Source organism: Cydia fagiglandana, chromosome 18 (genome assembly GCF_963556715.1).
Source record: "Cydia fagiglandana chromosome 18, ilCydFagi1.1, whole genome shotgun sequence".
Lineage (NCBI taxonomy): Eukaryota > Metazoa > Arthropoda > Insecta > Lepidoptera > Tortricidae > Cydia > Cydia fagiglandana.
Window position 1 is genome coordinate 10383225 of NC_085949.1, and position 22457 is coordinate 10405681.

Here is a 22457-nt window from a genome sequence, read left to right on the forward strand (position 1 = left end):
GTCATACTAACATTGTGCTCCAACCAAGGCTCTCTGAAACGTCACGCGAGTGACTATAAATACGTGAGTTAAACCGAAAATAAGTTTAATCTAAAAATCTGTTGCACCTCCATAAGTCGGAATATTGAGGATTGAAATATAAACATGAGATCATATAAATAATTTAGTGTGCAATATTTTTGATTTAACTTTTTTATCCTCTACTGGTTTTTCAGTGCAAAGAAATGAATCTTGAAATTCGTGAACGACGCTTGTTTTTAGACAATTTTAAATTGAATAGTATGATATTATGTTTAATTTTATGAATTTGTTACAGTCCAATGTTTTAATTATAATCAGCGTGTCAAATGTCCTGAATATTGAAATAGAATTATAATGTATTATGGAATCTAATTTGTAAAATAGATAAGCCACTTTGTATAATAATTAATATATTAGTTAAAGACATTACGAAATAAAAAAAATCTTAATCATAATTTGTTTTTTATTTTATACGTTATTATCAGCTGCTAGCTCCTAAATAAACACTACAGGCTTTAATGGTGGACTATACGAACCCTGTTGATCATGATTAAATTTATACAGTCTGCAGCTAGTCTGCAGCCGAAGTTTACAAATGGAAAAGGATGATATGAGGACATTTTTATTGTCGCAGAGCGTTTGTATGTCATTTCAGAAACCTTGCCCGCTTAGCGCCTTCTGGCACTGAGCATATAATCACTACGTTTTAAGAGTCGGCACTTTCGAACAAGCCTTAAACCGAATTATGAACGTACATTGTGCCAACACACCAAATACATGTCAATATTGCCAACACAAAAAAAAACAACACTAGGGCTTGCCACTACTGGCGTACCTACTCTTTATCGATATCGATAAATGTGCGATACAGTCGCCATCAGATATATCGGAGCGGCCGAGGTGCTCAAAAATATCTGAACACGCACCTAGCGCCATGACAATAGAGGCGTGTTCAGATATTTGTGAGCACTTTGGCCGCTTCGATATATCTGATGGCGACTGTACATGCTGCTGTACTGTACTATAGTAACAGTAAATTTTGAGTATCACTAGGATTAATAAAATAAAAGCAAAATATAAAAATAATTTTATTTAACATATTAAAGATATGATACAGATAGTTTATTATTACAATACGCTTATGTTATGAACGTAAAATTTGTATGGGGTTAAAGTTTTCTTTTGAGCTACGAATTTGAAACTTCGTTAAAAGATATATTATTTAAATACAAGAAAACTAATTTCAGCGTTTTTGAAAATTCAACCTCTAAAGTGATGAAAAAGGGGTTGAAAGTTTGTATGGATATCAAACATTTTTTCGAGTGTTGGACTTGAATCTTTGTATTTAGGGATATTATTAGAAGACAGGAAAAGTAATTTCAGCGTTTTGTAAAATTCATCCCCTAACAGGGTTAAAAAGGGGTTGAAAGTTTGAATCCATTACAAATGGTTTTGAAACTTCTTAGAAAGGCATAATAGCCGATTGCAAAAAAAAGTGATTGCAACGTTTTTGGAATTTCAACCCCTAAGGAGGTTAAAAAGGGGATGGAAGTTTGTCTGCGGGTGCAAATTTTATTTTAAGCAAGGAACTTGAAACTTTGTAAAAACGTTTTAAATTAAAATACAAGAAAACTCATTTCAGCATTTATGAAAATTCATCCCCTAAGGTGGTGAAAAAGGGGTTGAAAGTTTGTATGGAGATCAGATATTTAGTGAGTGCGGAATGCGGAACTTGAATCTTTGTATAAGGGCATAGGTACCTATTATGAGAATACAAGAAAAGTAATTTCAGCAACCAACATCAAAATCCACTTGACTTAAAACTTCATACAACTTGCTAAAAAATGTCAACATTGCTTGGATATGAAAATTATAGGTACTAAAGATGTAAAATGTTGAAGATAAGATTCCACGCGGACGAAGTCGCGGTGTTGCCCGCGACTTCGTCCGCGTGGAATTGATATTGCATACTCGTTATTACATATATTATTTTGCAGCGCTTCTTAGTTGAGCTATCTTTGCAGCGTTCGCAGAAATTTCTTCTGTTTTAATAATATCCGAATTTAATATTTGGCACTGTCTTCTAATTAAGATTTTGGTCACAAGCCAAAATAATTGTTTTTTCATGAAATCCTCATGTTCCTTACATGTCCACCAGGTTATGTTAATGTTTGCCGCAAAGAGTGTGCAAAACATTTGCCCGACATTTTCTTCATATAATAAATGACTATTTTTTTCAAAATAGTTTTTCGCTTCCTCAATTGTACGACACAGCTGGATAGATGGGTACGTTAATGATTTCTTTTCTTGCCACCACTCCCGCAAGCTTATAAATTTATACATTGGGTGATCTGTAACATCTTCCAGTTTCAGCAAATTAGAACACATTTGACAGCCTACGTTCTTCAACAGTCTATAAGCTATGTAACCGCTTAAATATACAATAGGTTGATTTTCTATGTCTGTTAAATCTGTTTCAATTTGCTCCTCTAATTCATTTTCAGGTATCATTAAAACAGGATATTCTTCTTCTTCATTGGTAGTCATTGATGTGAGTTTCTCATCACCATCAACATCATGTTGGCATAATGGATTGACAAGCAATAACTTGTTCAAATCTTCTTCGCAATTAGATCCTCGGTTATGTGGTGCATTCATTCCAGAAATATGAATTGATTTCAATGCACTTACAAAATGTGTGCAGGTAGGATTTCGATTTGTAGGGCTATTCTGTCGTATAAGTCCGAATAGGTTTTCAAGAGCGTCTTGATTCAGTGAGCGTATAGTTCGTTTTTTTTAGCATTAGAAATAAGGTAAACAATCTTGACGTGTCTTTTCATTGAAAAACACATTTTAAAAATAAGTTACGGCAAATATGTAACAATTATGAATCTAATATGATCATTTATATTCTTCTGCTTTCATAAGTAATAGTTTTTGATTTTTAAAAAGCGTTTTTCAATTAAAAGACATGTCAAGATCGCTTACCTTCTTGCAAGTTCTTTCTAATGCTAAAAAAAACGAACTATAAATTCAAATAGTTAAATCCTTGATCCTTACAATAACACCAGATATCTTTAAGCGAATTTATGGTTACAATATAACCTTCCACGCATCTGACTCTTTTTAATCTTAACCTGCTATCTGATTTCATGAACTCCATTGACTTCAGCTTTTTCAAAAAACTATTCCAGATTTCTATGTGATTGGTTTTACGAGACACATTTTGTCTTCGTCCCTTTATTACATCTTTTGGGTTTGATGGGCCATTAGTAGAATCAAATAAATTATTAAGGTCCCGTACTACCTCGGATGTTTGTGCCACTTCTTTTCCGTACTCTGTGTCTTCATATTTTTCTGCAATCATCTTTAGAATAGCTGCGAAAGTATTACTTAGAGTTTGAGCGGCATATTTCACTTTCATTTTATGTTTTTGTTTTGGATCTAGCATTACAGAAGATACTTTATGAAAGTACAGCAGAAATTTTGTTAATTAAATTCCATCGCTTGCCTCTAGGTTTCCGGGCTTGATTTTTCAGAGAGTCTGATACAACATTTTTCAGAAAATCGGAATCTAATTTGTCCAAATCGACGGATGTTTTTGAGAGTGATGATAACAAACACTGTGTTCGCTGCAACTTTTTTACAAGTTTTTTTTTTCGTGGAGTCATTTCTATGTTGCTGTAGCCATATTTTGGCGGTGTTCCTCGTATACAATCTGTGGTTTTATTCGTTTTTACCCTTGAAGTCGAAGCATCATCTAAAACAAAATGATTTGTTAATAATAATTATGATTAGTAACAGATTGTTCATCACTACATAGTATAAAACAAAGTCGCTTCCCGCTGCCTGTCTGTATGTATGCTTAGATCTCTAAAATTACGTAAGCCCCCATTCGCACGGGAGCTTTTTCAACACGCGTTAAAAAGCGGCCAAGTGCGAGTCGGACTCACCCATGAAGGGTTCCGTAGCAGCAAGTAACATAATAAAATTGCGGTTTACGATTTATGACGTATTAAAAAAAAATACTTACCAGACCTGTCTCTGCGTGCCCATTGGCGTGAACAGCCGCAGCAACCTCGCGTTAGTCGCACACGCGACGACGTCGCTGCCCGCCGTGACGCACAGGATCTCCTCGGTATCGGGCATGGAAACGCTCCACTCCTTGCTGCTGCCGACCAGCGATATGCATACTAGTTTGCTGTAAGATATAGATATTTTTTTAATAGATTAGCTATTGCGTAGTCTATCTATAATAATCACCATTAAAATCTTGTGCATGTCTTATTCAACATAGGAGTTGGCATTACACACAATTCGATGTTCCGGAAAGGTCATACATAATAAAGGATTTGATTGTATAATCATCTTTTTGAAAGTTGCAAGCCTAACTCTGGTACCACCTTTTTTTTAATACCAGCACTTGTAGTCTGTATCTTTAGGTATTTAAATAAAAGTAAACAAACAATTTTTACATTTTCGGGTAGTTATAAGATTTATTGGTTAACCAACCAAATGCAAAACCGCCTAGATATGTCACCAAACGACCTGACTTTAACCTACGTTATTTGATCGTGTAATGTTTTCATCCAACCTCAACTGGCTTACTTAAGAAGCCATTTGAGGGTAGATTTTGTTTCATCATCATCATCATCATCATCTCAGCCATAAGACGTCCACTGCTGAACATAGGCCTCCCCCTTGGACCTCCATTCGTACCGGTTGGAAGTGACCCGCATCCAGCGTCTTTCGGCGGCCTCTTGATCGCGGCAAGCTGTGATTGGTCAGTTTCATTATAGTTGACTAAACAGAATCGATATGAATATTATAGTTGAGTTGGGAGCCCATACATTAAAAATACCCAATTGAAGTTTGGTATAAGAAATCTTAATTCAAGAATTATAGTCGACGAGTACAAAAAAAAGTTTTTATTGCACCATTAAAAGATTATTTGCATAAATCTGATTTGTCACAATTAGTTATAGAAATACCCATTAGCAAGGAAAATTCACCCTCATCTTCGCAAATCATTCATAATTATTAACCTTGAGATGAATGCATAGTGTTTCCCATTTTATGTATTCTTAAGGAAAATAACAACTAATTCAACTTAGGTATGCATTATATAATTTTTATAGACGTTTTTTTAACGTTATTAAAATGATATACATGGTGGCTAAAATATAACTGCATTCCCGTTGCCAGGCAGGTTTGGTATTATACTGAACAACTTTTACTATGGGGATAGGGATTGCAAACCGGACTGGTTTTGAATCCGGCCGGATCCGGCCGGATTTTGGCCTCAATCCGGCGGATCCGGCCGGATCCGGCCGGATTGGTATTGCGGATAAAAAATTCATCAAGTCACGTATTTTATCATGTTTTTAGCGTTATATGCGAAGTTAAGGATATTTTTTAATGGATTAATAAAACGGGTGTCTTAACAGGAGATATAGGCTCTCCGAAACATGTCGCGCGAGTGACTAAAAACAAGTGAGTCTAAACCGTAAATTATTCAATGTTAGTATGTCTCACAACGGTTTAATTCGATGATGGCTGTTGTAAATTTCAAAAATCAACGTTTTCATTACTTAACCACAAATAAAATCCTCTTTTTCTCTTAAAATATCTATAGCCCAACCCACATTTCCAACAAAAAGGTGCTCTCAATTCAACCATTTTAGTTTTAGCAAACAAAATCAATAAACGTGTATACCTATACAAGTACATTTAGTAGCATAATAATAACAAAATAACATATAAATAATACGAGTCACCACCTGCCTCGATAACGTGTGTTAGCATTGTTATGGCAGGTGTCCGAACTCTTTACAATAGCCCAGTCTCATAGTCCACCCAAACTTCAATCCATAGACCGGTATACTATTCACTTTTGCTACAATAGTCCCAATGCCTGCTGAGACCGGTTCATGGGTGTCTATTGTTGCACCTGTGAACGGGTTCCAGCAGGCGTTCTACATGACATTAAAGCTCTCCAAGGGGCCTCTACGTGTTGGATCTGTGTCCCCACGCAAGCCTATCAAAAAACCGGGATTATAGGCCCGTGATATCGAAGGAGATACAAATAAATAAATATTATAGGACATTTTTACAAAAATTGACTAAGCCCCACGGTAAGCTCAAGAAAGCTTGTGTTGTTGGTACTCAGACAACGATATATAAGATACAAATACTTAAAATTAAATACATAGAAAGCAACCATGACTCAGGAACAAATATCTGTGCTCATCACACAAATAATTGTCCTTACCGGGATTCGAAAACCCAGGATCGCGGGTCCACAGGCAGGATCACTACCCACTGGCTAGGTCAGACCGGTCGTCAAAAGTCAACATATATTTCTCTATTTAATTTTATAAATATTTATTCAATATATTTTAAATGCAGGTAACACTTATTATAAGTGGGCTAAAATGGTTTGTACAAAATAAAACGAAAGAACATGTACATTAAATTACAATGTAACAACACAATAAATTGAATATAAACCAATCCAGTACTTACGGTGCACGGAAATCTCACGACACATATTTCGTCGGCTAGAAGATTGGCGTCAACTAACAAACAAGTTGTTGTGTTGCTGTTTGCGAGCGAGAAAATTCGAATGCTGGCGAGAACTTTTAAATTTTAGCAGTGTTTTAAGCTGTTATTTTATATTTTAGCGCTTTATTTCACTTTACCGGATCCGGGACCGGATCCGGTGAATTTTGCCGGATCCGGTATCATGAAAAATGTGCCGGATCCGGCCGGATTACCGGATCCGCCGGACCGGATTGCAATCCCTATATGGGGACAACACCGAAATGGCGAAAAAGAAAAGGGTGTTTCATACATTTTGGCTGGTTCATTTTCTATGGAAGGATAAGTAATTTTTTCACCATTAACCTAGTGTCAAATTGTACTGGTAAATAACCATGGTAACTCCAGGTTTAACCGGTTAACCCCGGGTTGGCGGAATGATACAAATGGGCCTAACTAACCTAGACGTTTCACAGGCCAACACCAGCACGCTCGCAGACAGGCTGGCCATGGTGTGATTCAGGTAGTTGTTGAGATTGATCCCGTGGTGGAGGTTGGTGTCGTGGAAATACTAAATGCAGTGCAAATGTACATAGGGGCTGTTCATAAATTACGTCATCTATTTTTGACGATTTTTGACCGGGGCCCCACCCCTCAAATCATCCAAAACTCATGCTTCGGATGACTCTGTTTCCTCCTACGTCATGCTACATCATCCGATCTCCAGACCCCCCCCCCCCCTCCTTCCATTTGAAACGACGTAATTTATTAATAGCCCCATACTCGTACTTATGAAGGTATATTACTCGAAAGAAATTATAGGTACTCGCTTATTTACATGTTTCGTCATTGCATTTGGTACCTATAGGTTGTAAAGTTTGTATCAACGAGGGTTTAAAAACGAACTGGTATGACCACATTCCGGCTCCATCATCAGACCTTGAGTACTATCTTGTGTCAAAGATCTTGTTGAGACAAATCAAACGAGCCCAAACACGAAGTGGTTTAGTTGCATGGTTGATTGGTACCGGTGACCACCTTCCGGCTCCATCATCAGACCTTGAGTACTATCTATCTTGTGTCAAAGATCTTGTTGAGACGAATAAAACGAGCCTAAACACGAAGTGGTTTAGTTGCATGGTTGATTGGTACCGGTGACCACCTTCCGGCTCCATCATCAGACCCTGAGTACTATCTTGTGTCAAAGATCTTGTTGAGACGAGCAAATGAGCAACTTCATGTCTTCATTTCATGATATTAACGCATACATTTCGAAGTATGTTTGAGAAAATAACAATTTTTTCTCAAACATGCAATGAAATGTCGTCGCTCCGGGCGTTATATCAGGCTTCGAAGTATCACGTTTAGGGCGGAGCAACTCCAGAGAACTGTAAAGGAATTTCATACAAAATTGAACGCCTATACTGCAAAACGTAATTCAAGACCAAAAAAAGTATGACAATGTTGCCACTGCAATAATTTGTTTGTAAAATTGTAAATTCCTTTTGATAAATAATCATGTTAAGATAATTTATTCATTAGTAATTTTACTCCTACTATTTAAAAAAGTACTTTTAGTTACTTATTTGTACATAAATACAAGACGCGCTAGTAAAAAAGTGGCAACATTTCTTACTTTTTTTGGTCTTGAATTACGTTATCTAGAGCGGCTACCGCGAAAACCGAAATTCGCAAATTGCGGGGATCTTTCTCTTTTACTCCAACGAAGGCGTAATTAGAGTGACAGAGAAAAATCCCCGCAATTTGCGAACTTCGATTTTCGCGGTTATAGCCCAGTTTAGGCGGCCGGGAAGTAATAATTAAAGTATTATTTTAATCTTTTACCTTCTAGTTTGCGTTTTTGTCCTGAGACTCCTCCAGCAGAAACTACTGTAACATAACATTATTAAATTATGTACTTGCCTTTATTCAGTTTAAGAATAAAAAGCGGCAAAGTGCGAGTCAGACTCGCCCATGAAGGGTTCCGTACCAGCGAGTAACATAATAAAATTGCGGTTTACGATTTATGACGTATTAAAAAAAAATACTTACCAGGCCTCGCTCAAACCAATTTTCGGTGGAAGTTTGCATGGTAATGTACATCATTTTTTTTTAGATTTATCATTCACTTATTTTAAAAGTTACAGGGGGGGACGACACACATTTTACCACTTTGTAAGTGTCTCTCGCGCAAACTATTCAGTTTATAAAAAAATGATATTAGAAACCTCAATATCATTTTTGAAGACCTATCCATAGACACCCCACCCGTATGGGTATGATGAAAGAAAAATTTTTGTGTTTCAGTTCTAATTAGGTATGGGGAACCCCCAAAATTTATTGTTTTTTTGTGTGAAAATCTTAATGCGGTTCACAGAATACATCTACTTACCAAGTTTCAAGAGTTCTTACAGTTTCGGAAAAAAGTGGCTGTAACATACACGGACAGACAGACGGACAGACAGACGGACAGACAGACGGACAGACAGACGGACAGACAGACGGACAGACAGACGGACAGACATGACGAACCTATAAGGGTTCCGTTTTTTGCCATTTGGCTACGGAACCCTAAAAAAAGGTAGCAAATTATGAATACTAATAAAATTTTAATACCTATTTCTGAATGATGTGGTGTCATTTTATCAGAAATCTCGTAAGTTGAGGTCGATGGCACACTGTTTGGGTCATAACCCTTATTTCGTTTTGAATTTGTGGAATCATCATCTTCACCTTAAACAAGGTTGTAAAATTACGTTATATTCAATTCAAACGAAAGTCAAAAAATAAAAATATAATTAAAGTATTATTTTTATCTTTTACCTCCTAGTTTGCGTTTTTGTCCTGAGACACTTCCAGCAGAAACCACTGTAAAGCCCGCTCCACACTCGTGCGCGAATCGCGGCGCGAAGCCGCGAACGCGAGTCTGGAGTCGATTTCGCATATCAGCGAACTAGACTCCACACTCGCGTTCGCGGCTTCGCCCGCGATTCACGCGCATAGTCTGGAGGGCGCTTAACATAATCAAACATTTTAATTTACTTGCCTGATTTTAGTTAAAGAAAAGCGGCCAAGTGCGAGTCGGACTCGGCCATGAAGGGTTCCGTACCAGCAAGTAACATAATACAATAGCGGTTTACGATTTGGTAATGGTAATGTACATCATATATATTTTTTAGATTTATCATTCTCTTATTTTGGAAGTGTCTCTCGCGGCTCGCGCAAACTATTCAGTTTAGAAAAAAATTATATTAGAAACCTCAATATCAATAGACACCCCACACCCATATGTTGATGAAAAAAAAATTTTTGAGTTTCAGTTCTAAGTATGGGGAACCCCCAAAATGTATTGTTTTTTTTTTTCTATTTTTGTGTGAAAATCTTAATGCGGTTCACAGAATATATCAACTTACCAAGTTTCAACAGTATAGTTCTTATAGTTTCGGAAAAAAGTGGCTGTGACATACGGACGGACGGACAGACAGACAGACATACAGACAGACAGACAGGTATGGCGAATTCATAAGGGTTCCGTTTTTTTTGCCATTTGGCTACGGAACCCTAAAAACCGGGCAAGTGCGAGTCGGACTCGCGCACGAAGGATTCCGTACCATAAAGCAAAAAAAAATGGAAAAAATTCAAAAACAAAACGGTCACCCATCCAAGTACTGACCACCCCGCGTTGCTTAACTTTGGCCGTTTTTTTTTGCTTTTTTTTGTTTTTTTTTTGCATTATGGTACGGAACCCTTTGTGCTCGAGTCCGATTCGCACTTGCCCGGTTTTTCAAACTCTGGAACAATAGGGAATGACGATAGAATTTCGTCCGAGAGGGGCGCCTTGAGATTTAGGCTTGGTACCGCATTCCTTTTTAGCCTGTTTCCATTTTTGTTGAAGGCAGTTGGAAGAAAATGCTCTCCACAAATAAATTTATTTTCGTTTAATCTTTGTATGGGTAAATATACCAAATCTTCGTTGCCGGTCAACTTTACCCATAATCGACATCTGAAATAAAGGGATTATCGACAAGTTGTTCGCACACTATTCGTGTCCTTAGGTTACCTAGTTTTTTACAAGAAGAACCTATTCACAGAATGTTTTCGTTTTAATCAAGGATTGTAAACGATAAAAACTGCTCCAAACTAATTAAATTAGTATCTGGTAACGACTCAAAATGAAAATATCGCATAAAACATCAGTTTATCGACCTGTTGGGGTCAAGCGGAAATCTCGCCAAAAATATATCAGACGTTAATCTTCTTACACGCCTGACCCCACAAACTTCACATTTTCGCAAAGATTTGCCCCCCATTTAAGTAAAAGAGAAAGTTATTTTGTCTTATACTCAAAAATAATCACTTAATATTACCGCTGTCACGAAAATTTAAAATGACGGTTGACGTTTTACCGATCATACCAACCTAAAGAAAAGTAAGTATAATACGACTAAGTTGAAAGCAAGTATGGTATGTGCTACCAAAATGCAACAACAGTCATTTTAATTCGATAAGATTATTTCTATGCCTCAATGTTGGTAACAAGTACGTTCATAGTTTATCATAGTATGGGGTGTCGATGGGCTGCCTTCTGGCGCTGACTATGTACCACTTGTACCAGTACCAGTGCGGGCCAGTCACACTGATCATGCGAGTACCCTGCGTAGGTTCTTAAGTCGGTGGACTCAACATTTTAACCTGCGCAGCAGCCTCATGAGTTGTATTCTAGTCTGTTCGGCAAGAGAAAAGTCGTGGAATGTGGAGCCCAATACATTCCACGACTTCTCTTTCCGGACAGACTAGTGCTCCTAGTGAGTATATATTCTTTGCTCTAGTGGGTATTGTATTCTTTGCTCATGAAGTCGTGAGCACATGAGCGAGTTGCATGCACCCTGTGCAAGACTCATTTGATGTTCAATGATATATTATATTGAGATAGAGAGAATCATGCTGTCTTCGTCTTACGCTTGTACTAGCACCCAAAAAAATTGAATGAGTAGTTTTTTTTCTTATTTATAGCCGGTCAAGCAGATCTTGTCAGTAGAAAAAGGCGGCAAATTTGAAAAATGTAGGCGCGAAGGGATATCGTTGCATAGAAAATTTGCATTTCGCGCCTTTTTTTACTGACAAGATTTGCTTGACCAGCTATACTGACACATTGCTTAGTGTTTGCCAGACTATAGTTTCGATCTTCGAGCAACACCGGCTTCCGACACGTCAGAAGGGAGGGGCCCAAGCGATATCTCACCGTACAAATCTTTCTGCCATTTTTCGCGGGGGGAAGGTGCACACAGTGGCACTTCTCACACACTTACATACAAAATCCAATCAGAGGCCCTACCGCGAACCACGTTCGACGTGTTGCCTCTCTATGGCACTTGTAAATTCATACGTAAGTGTGACAGGGAGGCAACACGTCGAACGTGGTTCGCGGTAGGCCCTCTGTAAAGCCCCCTCCAGACTATGTGCGTGAATCGCGCCGCGACGTCGCGGAGCGAACATATCACGAAGTTGACGTATGACTCCACACTCGCACACTTCACGGCGATTTCGCAGTTTGGTTTGCGGCAAGATGGCGGAAAAGCATCAGCTGATCGAGTTTAACTGTTAGTTATCTATGGCATCATACGTGATTTAGCTGTTTTTCCATTTTGATTTCTTGTGAAACCGTAAAATATAGCTGCTTAATGTAATATAATCATAATATAATTAATATTTATCTGGCCACAGAAGAGCCATAATAGTGTGTAATGTGGAGTCTTGCAAGTTCGCGCTTCGCGTCTCCTTTGACGCGGGCCGAAATACCGACAAAAAACGGAGAACAAGGCGCGAAGACGTGAACAATCTGCGAAATCGACGCCACACTTGCGTTCGCGGCTTCGCCCGCGATTCACGCGCATAGTCTGGAGGAGGCTTAATGACAACACAAATACATAGAAAATGACACACGTCAAAGACAAATCTTGCAAACCTCGATCTCTTTTTGTGTACGGACGAGTGACTAGTGTCACAACACGCACACTAACACATTTCCGTTGAAGTATGTCATTGTATTCTGAGAGATGAGAAGTCGGATTTGTCGCTCGACCGATCCGCAATTTGTACTGAGCGAGCAAAATCGATAAATCCAACAATTACTTGAGACTAAAATATAATAATTGTATTTAAATGTAATTAAACGTATGATATGTAAAAAAAAATATTACATGTGAAATGTAACACTTTCTTTTTGTAAATTTGACGTCCCCGACCTCCTTTTATAACAAAAAACCGAGCAAACAGGCATTTTTGTGCAGCAGTGTTCACGCGCGCGTCTGGACTCGGTCTAGTGAAAAATCCAAGTGCAACTAGTTTTATTACCCGCGGTAGATTATATTGACGCGCTAATCTTGTACCTCGGCAGAGGGGAAATAGTGCGAATGCCGCCTCCCTTCCGTGTTGCTCGAAGGTTTCGATATATCGATTTACGTTCGATAGCACAACCATGAACACACCTGATTATAATCTGTGGTACTAATTTACTTTTTTTGACACTTTTGACAGTGACAGACTTCAGATTCTGGTTGGCTTGGCTTGTTTGTACTTACACCAGATCAATTTACACTGCGAAGTATTTTGAGATTGAAATGGCTGAAATTGCAGTCAAGAATGTGGAAAATGCTTGCGAAACTGCAGAAGAATTCACCAAAGTATTCTATAAGCAAGTGGACAACAGCAGACACTTAACCTCAAAACTGTACCTGGACACCGGACTATTAGTTTGGAATGGTAACGGCATAAATGGCAGTGACAGAATTCAGCAGTTTTTGTTAGACTTGCCAGCTAGCAACCATGTGCTGAAAACCCTGGACGCCCAACCGATAGCAGAAGCTCTAGTGAACAATAAGCTGACGTACCTGATCCAAGCGTGCGGAGACGTGACCTACCAGAATGACGAAGTAAAGAAGCCATTCCAGCAGACTTTCCTGATAGTGGCGGTCGATGGCAAGTGGAAGATTGCGTCAGACTGCTTTAGATTGCAAGTACCATACTCTACATAACATGGTGCAATTGGGAGACAGGAAAATGAATTGTGTGTTAATGTTACGGAGAAAAGGACATAAGTGGACAAGTGTTTGATTCCAGGACTTAATATTTTTAAGAAGAATAAAGCCACCATTGTAAAGTCATTTATAATGTTTTGAATAAAATATTCATATATTGTTGGCTTTTCATTTTACTTCTTTGGCCCTTGGTCAAATTGGAGTTTTTATATGCTTAGGATAATTAGGGGTTTTTGCTAGTTTATAAATTGGCTTTTCTTAACATATCAGTGATTAGCAAACAGCAATTTGTGAGAGAATTTAATGCATTTGAGTTGTGACTGGTTCACTAGTTGGAAATTCCAGGTTATTTTTTTTTATTTGTATAATGCTAACGAAAGGATCCATAAGCGGTAATGGATTGAGATGGCAGTAAAAACTACTAAGTGCCACTTGCACCATTCCACTAACCCGGGGTTCACCAGGAGTTGCCATGGTTACCAGTACAATTTGACACTGGGTTAATGGTTTAACTGCTTAACCCCGGTTTAGTGGGATGGTGCATGTGGCCCTAGATAGGTTTAATAAAAACAAGAAATAAATTAAAAAATAATATTGTTTATTTACAGCTTAAATTTACACAAAGTATTGTTTGTATCATACCCACAGTCTCTTGGCACATTACTATTCTCATGCAAGTTTAGTACTCAATTCATTAAAATTGCATCCTTGTTTTCTGTCTGTAAATTACAAATTTCCAGAAAAACATTTCTTCACATAACATCATACGCTTTGTAAATTTGTGTTACAGCATACAACTAGGCTGTGCAGCTTGTGGTGTAATATCTTACAAGTATAACAGCTTCTTGTGGTGTTGATAAGCTTCATTAAGAAAGTCTTTGTAGGAAGTGTATACTTTATACCTTAGAATAATCACCTAGGTATGTGTGGCACTCGGGGCAATAGTGCTTGACCCTTTTAAATGTTGGAATTAAATAAGGTATACCCGCAAAGCAACACAAACAGCACCAACTGAAAATTAAATATAAATATTTATCATTAAGAATTTAAGCACAAACCTAACTGAGCTCTGGGGGACTAGGTAGATTTGTGATTGTGATAATATGTATTTATGTATTTGTAAGAAAAAACTTCTGAGGAAAAGCTAAGTGAGGATGAGGTGAATGAACCCTATTAAAATGCCAGCAATTTTTCTTCCCGATTGTAAACTATTTCTCCTCATATGGCCACATTTCGTCAGGTGACAACTAAAACTCACTAATTACTAAAAATAATTAAACAAAAATCAACCTTAAGTCAGTACTAATATGGTCCACTATGGCAGGGCCGTCTTAAACTATGTTGAGGTCCTTGGCCACATGATAATTTGGGGCCCTTTTGGAAAGTAAAGAAAGCAAAATTGAACTAACATTATTCTACTATGACCTTCTATTTATTATGGGTAATCAAATATACTGTTACTGTCTGATCTCGGGGCCCCCGGAGGATGGGGGCACGGGCCCCGTGTCCCCTTATGGTAAAGACGGTACAGCGTACAGCACTATGGCTATGAACTTGTGGTGGCAATTAGTGAGTTTTATTTATTATTGAAAATGCATGTCATTTACCCTAATTACTTACTGTAATGTATGGTTTCAAATCCCTTTTACTGGTTTTCAACCGATTAGGTGGTGAAAATGGCTTACAATATTTCAAGACAATTCACAAAATACAACTATGAATTGTAACCTTTCCATATATCAGTACTTACCATGTGAATCCGAAGATAAAACCAGCCATCATGTGAGTTTTCCTTGTATTTACGTATTTCACTTTAGTCAATACTCTTTTATAGCATTTGCTGCAAGGGAAAAACATAGGTGCATCTTTTAGTGGAGGTTGTATGATTATAGTTTCCCTGATCACTGTGTGAGGCTGCACGTCCTGCACAGTGTAAGGCGGAGGTAGATCTCTATGGTATCCCACTGTTTCCATATGTACATCGATCTCTGCCCTCGAGGAGTCACGTATTTGTTCACAATTGCTACCACTGTTAGTGTCCATATTCATTTTTGTTGTCTGACGCATAATATTTTCCACATAAGTCATACCTGCTTATGGATATAATTTATCTACTTATCTTGCCCAGCTATGTTTCTTATCAGTGTTATTACTTATTATAGTGTGCGTACTTATCTTGTCAGTTCAGATAACAAATAGATATGTAAATCCATAGGTATTTAAGGAATAAAATATATTCGAAGAAAAACAATGTATTCTTATTTATCTAAGCTTTTATTAATATGTATAATTTTCACATGCATTTTTATATATGTAAAGAAGGATATTTATGGTCCATGGTCTACTTAACTCTTTTAACGCCACCCTAATATGCAATAGACCAGGAGCCTGCCGCCGATTAACCCACCGTCTTCGTTGGTTCGTTCACTTATTTGCCTCTATCGCTCTAGCACAGCGGTCGGCAACCTTTTAGCAGCCAAGGGCCACATAGCAGTTAACGAAGTGGACGCGGGCCGCACTTTGTTAATATTTATGACTTTAACAGACATTTTCATTTGTCAATATTACATACAAAATAGCCAGGGAGGCTCGCGGGCCGCAAGTGAGAGGTTCGTGGGCCGCATGCGGCCCGCGGACCGCTGGTTGCCGACCGCTACTCTAGCATATTCAAGACGAACGAACGAAGTGGTTCGCGGTTATAGCCCAGACGCCTTACGAGGAAGTAGATGTTGCCAAATGGAACCTTATTTAAGTAGATATATAAGTCATTTTTGCGTTTGTCAAGCTGCCGGTCATACATTTTTCGCGGCGGTCTACTTATTGCTAGTTCAAACCATTGTAGTAGGTATTGCATTTTTGACTTACAATTCTTATAGAACAGTGTATCACATGCGAAACTCATACTTGATTTGTTAGTTAAATAATAATTTAGTTAGGTATTGTATTGGAATTTTTCTTTGACATTGTGTAGGTACTGAGAATTGTTATTGTTGATGGCACTTAAAAGGTAAACCAAGGAATAATACTATTTTATATACAATAAAATAGGTACAGTCGAGTTCATAAATATGTATACATTTACTCACCATGTTGCAATGGATTAAAGTGAAGAAATGTATACATCTTTATGAACTCAACTGTAGGTACCTATACTAAATTATAAATTTAATGGACCTAAAATGAACCAATTTTAATTTTACCATGCCACTATGTAGGTACCTGAACACAAAGAGTAGTATAAGATCACTCACCTTTAGGTATACAGTTGATTTTTTATACCCGTCTCTGAGACGTAAATATGTAGGTCATATATTTAACAACATTCCCTACGTACGGAACAGCTGATTTTTTCAAGTTCTGGGTTAGCTTAGCCAGAGTACCTAGTTCAGTATAACCTATGTGCAGGTGTTTTTTAATAAGTAACCTGCAATAATTTACGATGTGAATTTAAAGGTCATATTCAGCGACTTTTACTAACTAACGACCAAACCCGAAGTCACGATAAAAAATTTGGCTGTTTCATACATTTTGGCTGGTCTGACGTTGATATTTTCTATTTGAGTCATTGGTACAAAGTTACTAAAAAGTAAATTATTGACGTCGTCGTCGTCGTCACAATTATTATGGTAAAATATTGCAGGTTATTAAAAAAACAACCCTGTATTCACCTCAGAGTATGGATACACATTATCAAAATCATCCTGTATATGTAGTAGTCATGGCAATCTTATGGCCAAAAAGCTAAATTGGTTGAGTAAACTAAGTATATATCTAATAACAAAAATTCACCAACAATTTTACCTGATTTTATTTTGAATCATAAAAACGTTTACAATTGGCACCTCACACCTAATATACATAGGTAATAGGTATATAATAAAAATTAGTCTTTTGTAGTCTGTACTCCGTAGTAAAGTGGATTTAAATTTAACATTGGATTTATATTGTACTAAAATAACTCTTGTGACAAATAATTGCCGGTTAGTATTGGAATGTTCGAAAAGTAAGTTGCCTTTGATGTAGGTAATTATCAATATAACTTATAGATGTGGGATATCACTATCAGGGTTTATAGCATGTCAACCTGGCTTGAAAAGAATATAAGCACAATGATATATGAAAAGCAACCACAACAGCAAATTAAACACGTATACATAGTAAACCATATAAATGGTGCTTATTTGGTAATACTACATGGTAAAAAAGCTACTTAGTCGAAAAACGAAAGTTACTTCATTTAACTTATTTATAAGCAGCATTTTACACCCCTCATTCTCAGCCAAAGCTTTTGGGAATTCGTTAAATTTACAAGGATGTATCGTTGGGTGACAAGCAAAAGTCACTAAGTACCACCACAAGTTCATAGCCATAGTGAACCATATTAGTACTAAAAGAAGGTCGATTTTTATTTAAATTTTTTTAGTAATTAGTGACTTTTGCTTGTCACCTGACGGTATATTCCATACTAGCCATAAAATGCGAATATCATAATTACATCCATTGAATTCAAATTTATCATCACTAAATATGACACATAAACCATTACTTATTTTGTAGTTAGCACTGGCAATTACTTACAGTTCTGCAAATCTTTAGTGGAACAAAAATAATAATTAATCACAATCAGTAGGTACCTAGGTATGTTTATACATATTTGTTTTATAATGTAGAAAACATTACATAGGTATCTGCATAGTTTTTCAAGATATTGTCACAAACATTTCTTTTGCCCTGTGTTGGGCTTAGCACAGTATTTTGCGCGCAAGAAAGACTACCCGTTTTTTCCTAACTGTATTAATTAGGGAGGGACGGGTAATCCCGTGGGCGAGATACTGTAGTGGCGCTCTTGTATTAAGCCCGCTGGCAGTACAAAATTATGTATGGTACTTATGGTTGATAACTACATATATTTAAATCTATCAAATGTAAAAGTTTATTAAATCTACTATCTAAATTCTGTGGCCTTAGTGAATAAAGGTACAAGTCTCGCGCAGCGCAGGCGTGAAAGGGAGTAAGTTCCTAACACTTATGACCTTATCTTATACATCTAAGCTGCGCAATACCCTTATTCACTAGTACCACAGAATTATTATTTCAGCTAATTCATGTCTTACAATGTTCATGAGGCTTAGACTGAATAATAAAATAGTGCTAGATTTCATTATAAAAATAGTACATAATTTACAACATTTGTATATGCGCTAAATGTAAAAATAAAAAGAATATGAGGCAAAAGTATATAAAATTGATAGGCCATGATATAATTCAAGCAGCACTAAGATGGATGTGGTACTAGTACAATAGTTAAAAACTAACTTGGAAATGTAACTATCTTAATCAAGGGCTTATTGAAGGGCACAATAAGATAGATAATTACCCCCTTATTCATAAATATTTACTATAGTTGACAAGCCGATAATAATAATTTGTCCCTTTTCATCATACCAATACGTCGGAAAGGGACAAACAATTATTATCGGCTTGTTAACTTTAGTAAACGGTTATGAATAAGGGGGTTAGCTAATAAGTCATTGCTATTGTCAACTCGTAAGAGGGTAAAAATTCATAAGAATGTTTAGCATTTGTTGCTCTTTCCGACAAATGTGTTGCAGTTGGGGCAGTAGTGTTCCGCGTCCTTGAACGTGTCGAAGCAGTATGGCACCAGCCCGAGGCAGCACAGAGAGCACACCCTGGAAAAACAATTTGAACATTTGTACTAATATTACTAAGAATACCCGTAAATGTCAGTCTGATGATATTTCTACTGCCTATATGGCTCTGTGTACATATTGCCCATATTAAAACTATATTATATCATTCAGACACTTATGTTAAGAGATTGCACAAACATTGTAAAATTATACTCATCAAAGTGAGTCATAACTGTCATAAGTGAAATATAAGATTAAGTGCAAAAATAGTTAGGACGTAAAGTAATAATAAATAAAGTGGTGATATTTACTAAAACATAACAAACATTAATGGTTAACCTTTTCAATGCTGTGTTAAACACAAAAGCTGTCACTCGGATGCCACATCAAAAAAGTGTCTACATGCATATGCATGTAGGTCTATGTTACTCTGTGGTCTGTGACCGATTAATCCGTCTTTGGCTTTGGACCTGCGGTGCGGATATATTGGTCGGATATATTGGCGTCCAAAAGGTTAAGGGCTAGAATAGTTAGTAGCAAACAAATTTAATACTGCTGTAATTAAATTTTCTACATAAATTTACTAATATCTTGTTCTGCATTCATTTAAAATATTAAGAACAATTTAAAGTATAAAGGAAAACAGGTTTCATAACAAGGAAAAATATTGCAATAATATGTCTTGAGGTAGTTCAAGATTTTTTGCTTTGTGTTTAATCTATACCACTAGTCAGTCATTGCCCTCAATCTTCAGACATTAGAATCCAAATTATATATTATGTAGGTATATAGATCTGTTTTACTGCCCATAGTAAATTGGAAGCATCTTCATAGGCAGGGTTACTACCAAATGGGCTAAAGTGGCAGTAAAGTACAGTAAATTAAAGGAAGTTAAACAAACCCATTGGGTCATCATTCATTAATTCCTTAATACCTATTTCAAACCTTAATTGAATGAATCTTAACTCTCTAGATTTTGATTTCAAGGTTTAATAATTAGTGGTAGTTAACTGCTATATGTAATTATAGCAAATTATAGGACTATAGATGTGTTTGTTATTGTAAGTAATGATACAATGAAAAACTTTTATTATAAAAAATTATACTGCTTATTTAGTCATATAGAATTTGTATCTATTGTTGCTAATAAACTGATAAGCACACTTACATTGTGATAACACACACTGATCCAGCTACTAAATGGGTATGCCAGGCTGTTGTGTATGTAACTCTGGTGGTGACTACTTTCCCACAGTTGAAGCAGGTGATGGTCGTTGGCTCGCTGCCCACCGCCTGCGGCAGTACGATCCCCACGGGAACGGCGCCCGGCGGCGGCGGCGGCACGCCCGGCTGGGGCTGTGCCGTCGTGGCCCCGCTGGGCGGGTGCGGGTACACCCCCGCTGGGGTAAACGACGGCTTGTACGCAGCGTGAGGATCTGCGAACGAACCCTCTGGAGCCACGAACCCGTACTGCGGATTACCGACGACCTCCGAATACGCGGGTGGAAGGTCGCTGGGAGCGGACGGAGTATTACTAGCCATTGTGACGAACTATAAACACTTCTAATAGACGGCACTAAAATCACAACCCAAGAAACAGTTAATCAATAACAGAACGTAGTGTTTTCTCCGGATTAAAACAACGACTGTTAGTCACACTGAACTTTGAATTTAAAAACGTATTTAGTCGAAAAGTACAAAACGATAATAAATATGATTAGGATTTCCCCAATGAGTGAATGAATGAGGACAATGACGTAAAGACACAAAGACAACCATAAGACAACTGTCAAAATTCTAAATGAAAACACCACAGGCAAGGAAAAAGTTCCTACCCAGAAAAAGGCTTAATGTTTATTTTTCTATCGAGTTATCAAGCTTGATTACGAAAAAAGAGGAATAATTTTCTTCAGGACACATTGTATTAATAACTGTTATAAACAGTTTTAAATTAAGAATAAATTGCTATTGCATTACTTTCAAACGATATGATGCAATGGTACAAATTGTTATGGTATCTGAACGCACATCTTACGCAGTTGCAAGTGCCATGCAAGTGCATTATTGGTTGCAATACAGAAAAATCTGCCTACGAATGATGTGAGTGGTTTAATCATGTTTAATCCTAATCCCATTGGTCGGAAAATAGATGAAAAGCAGTGTCAGCAGCGCAATGACCAATAAGATAACAATCATGTTGTTAACATCGCCAATGACAAAATCAAAGAGTAAAGTAAGTATAATAGGTAAAGAGAGCCCTCTTGAAGCATTTTATGGAAACTCATTTGAAAGCGCCATCTCTGATTCTCCCCCGAAACTAAGTATGTATGTGTGCGTGTACAACTACATATGCATCCATACGTGTACTTTCGTCCCACATAATATTAGGTCTACTTGGTCGGTTTAAAAGTCCATTTTTTGATTGGTTTCTTGTAACAAATAACTGTAATTGTTTACAAGGAGTCAAACAAAAAATGTACTTGTAAACCGCCCAAGTAGACCTAACATTATGTGGAAAACGTTAATTAATGTTATCAATAATGGAATTATAAAAAAAACAGAATATTAAAGTAAATATGTTTATTGCTTTCATTTTGTTGATAGCGTAATACAATAAGTGTAGGGAAAATAGTAACAGAGACAATAGACTCGTAAAGAAGCAAACTTGTTGTTTACCTCTCGTGCTTATATCGAGATCAAAACATGCGAAATATTCCAAAATTACTAGTGTATAGAGAGATTTAAAAAGTGGAATCTTGATCGTTGCAGAGTCACGAGAAGCGAGCAAACTTTGCTGCCGAGAGTAATTCATGTTTTACTCCACATGATCCCTAGGAAAGTACAATTTTTGGTAAATAATAGAAAAGAAGGCGTGTGGTGAAAAAGCATTCACACACAAGAAGATACATGTTAATAAGAAAATTTACTACGCCATAAGAATAAGAAGAGCCTAAAAATATGCGTTATACCAGTGCAAACTCCATTTAACATATTTTATTTTTGTAATGTTTATGTCTGTTGTAATATGATTGTGCTGCACGTTTAGTTTCGTCGTCATCATCATTATAATTTATTTTACCACATAATATGCGATTAACTGATCTTCACCAACTGTACAGTAAAACATTTATTGTAGTGTTTGTGAAATACTGGGTCAGTTTATCTTTATGTATAAAACATTTAAAAGGATAATCAACCAACACATCAG

General features: G+C 37.0%; 3 protein-coding genes across 3 annotated transcripts; 1 reads left to right on the forward strand and 2 right to left on the reverse strand.

Annotated features, from left to right (window-relative positions):
• Positions 1 to 13107: 13107 nt before the first annotated feature.
• On the forward strand, positions 13108 to 13756 carry LOC134673363 (NTF2-related export protein). Its single transcript, XM_063531333.1, has one exon. It carries the CDS (start codon positions 13182 to 13184, stop codon positions 13593 to 13595), a length of 414 nt encoding a protein of 137 aa, XP_063387403.1. The 5' UTR covers positions 13108 to 13181; the 3' UTR covers positions 13596 to 13756.
• Positions 13757 to 14142: 386 nt separating this feature from the next.
• LOC134673362 (lipopolysaccharide-induced tumor necrosis factor-alpha factor homolog) lies at positions 14143 to 15731 on the reverse strand. The gene is made up of 2 exons (XM_063531332.1): positions 15349 to 15731; positions 14143 to 14609 (listed from the first exon to the last, which is right to left on the reverse strand). Exons 1-2 carry the CDS (start codon positions 15684 to 15686, stop codon positions 14495 to 14497), a joined length of 453 nt encoding a protein of 150 aa, XP_063387402.1. The 5' UTR covers positions 15687 to 15731; the 3' UTR covers positions 14143 to 14494.
• Positions 15732 to 17390: 1659 nt separating this feature from the next.
• On the reverse strand, positions 17391 to 21011 carry LOC134673361 (lipopolysaccharide-induced tumor necrosis factor-alpha factor homolog). The gene is made up of 2 exons (XM_063531331.1): positions 20418 to 21011; positions 17391 to 19288 (listed from the first exon to the last, which is right to left on the reverse strand). The coding sequence occupies exons 1-2, from the start codon at positions 20789 to 20791 to the stop codon at positions 19174 to 19176; spliced, it is 489 nt and encodes a 162-aa protein (XP_063387401.1). The 5' UTR covers positions 20792 to 21011; the 3' UTR covers positions 17391 to 19173.
• Between the last annotated feature and the right edge of the window lie 1446 nt (positions 21012 to 22457).

Excerpts from the sequence above, each read along its gene's own strand:
- LOC134673362 (XM_063531332.1), bottom strand. The coding sequence starts at position 15,686 with ATGACTTATGTGGAAAATATTATGCGTCAGACAACAAAAATGAATATG. Across the intron at positions 14,610-15,348 it reads TTTATCTTCGGATTCACATG|TTGGTGCTGTTTGTGTTGCT; the intron begins GTAAGTACTGAT and ends TTTAATTTTCAG.
- LOC134673363 (XM_063531333.1), top strand. The coding sequence starts at position 13,182 with ATGGCTGAAATTGCAGTCAAGAATGTGGAAAATGCTTGCGAAACTGCA.
- LOC134673361 (XM_063531331.1), bottom strand. The coding sequence starts at position 20,791 with ATGGCTAGTAATACTCCGTCCGCTCCCAGCGACCTTCCACCCGCGTAT. Across the intron at positions 19,289-20,417 it reads TCAGTGTGTGTTATCACAAT|GGTGTGCTCTCTGTGCTGCC; the intron begins GTAAGTGTGCTT and ends TTGTTTTTCCAG.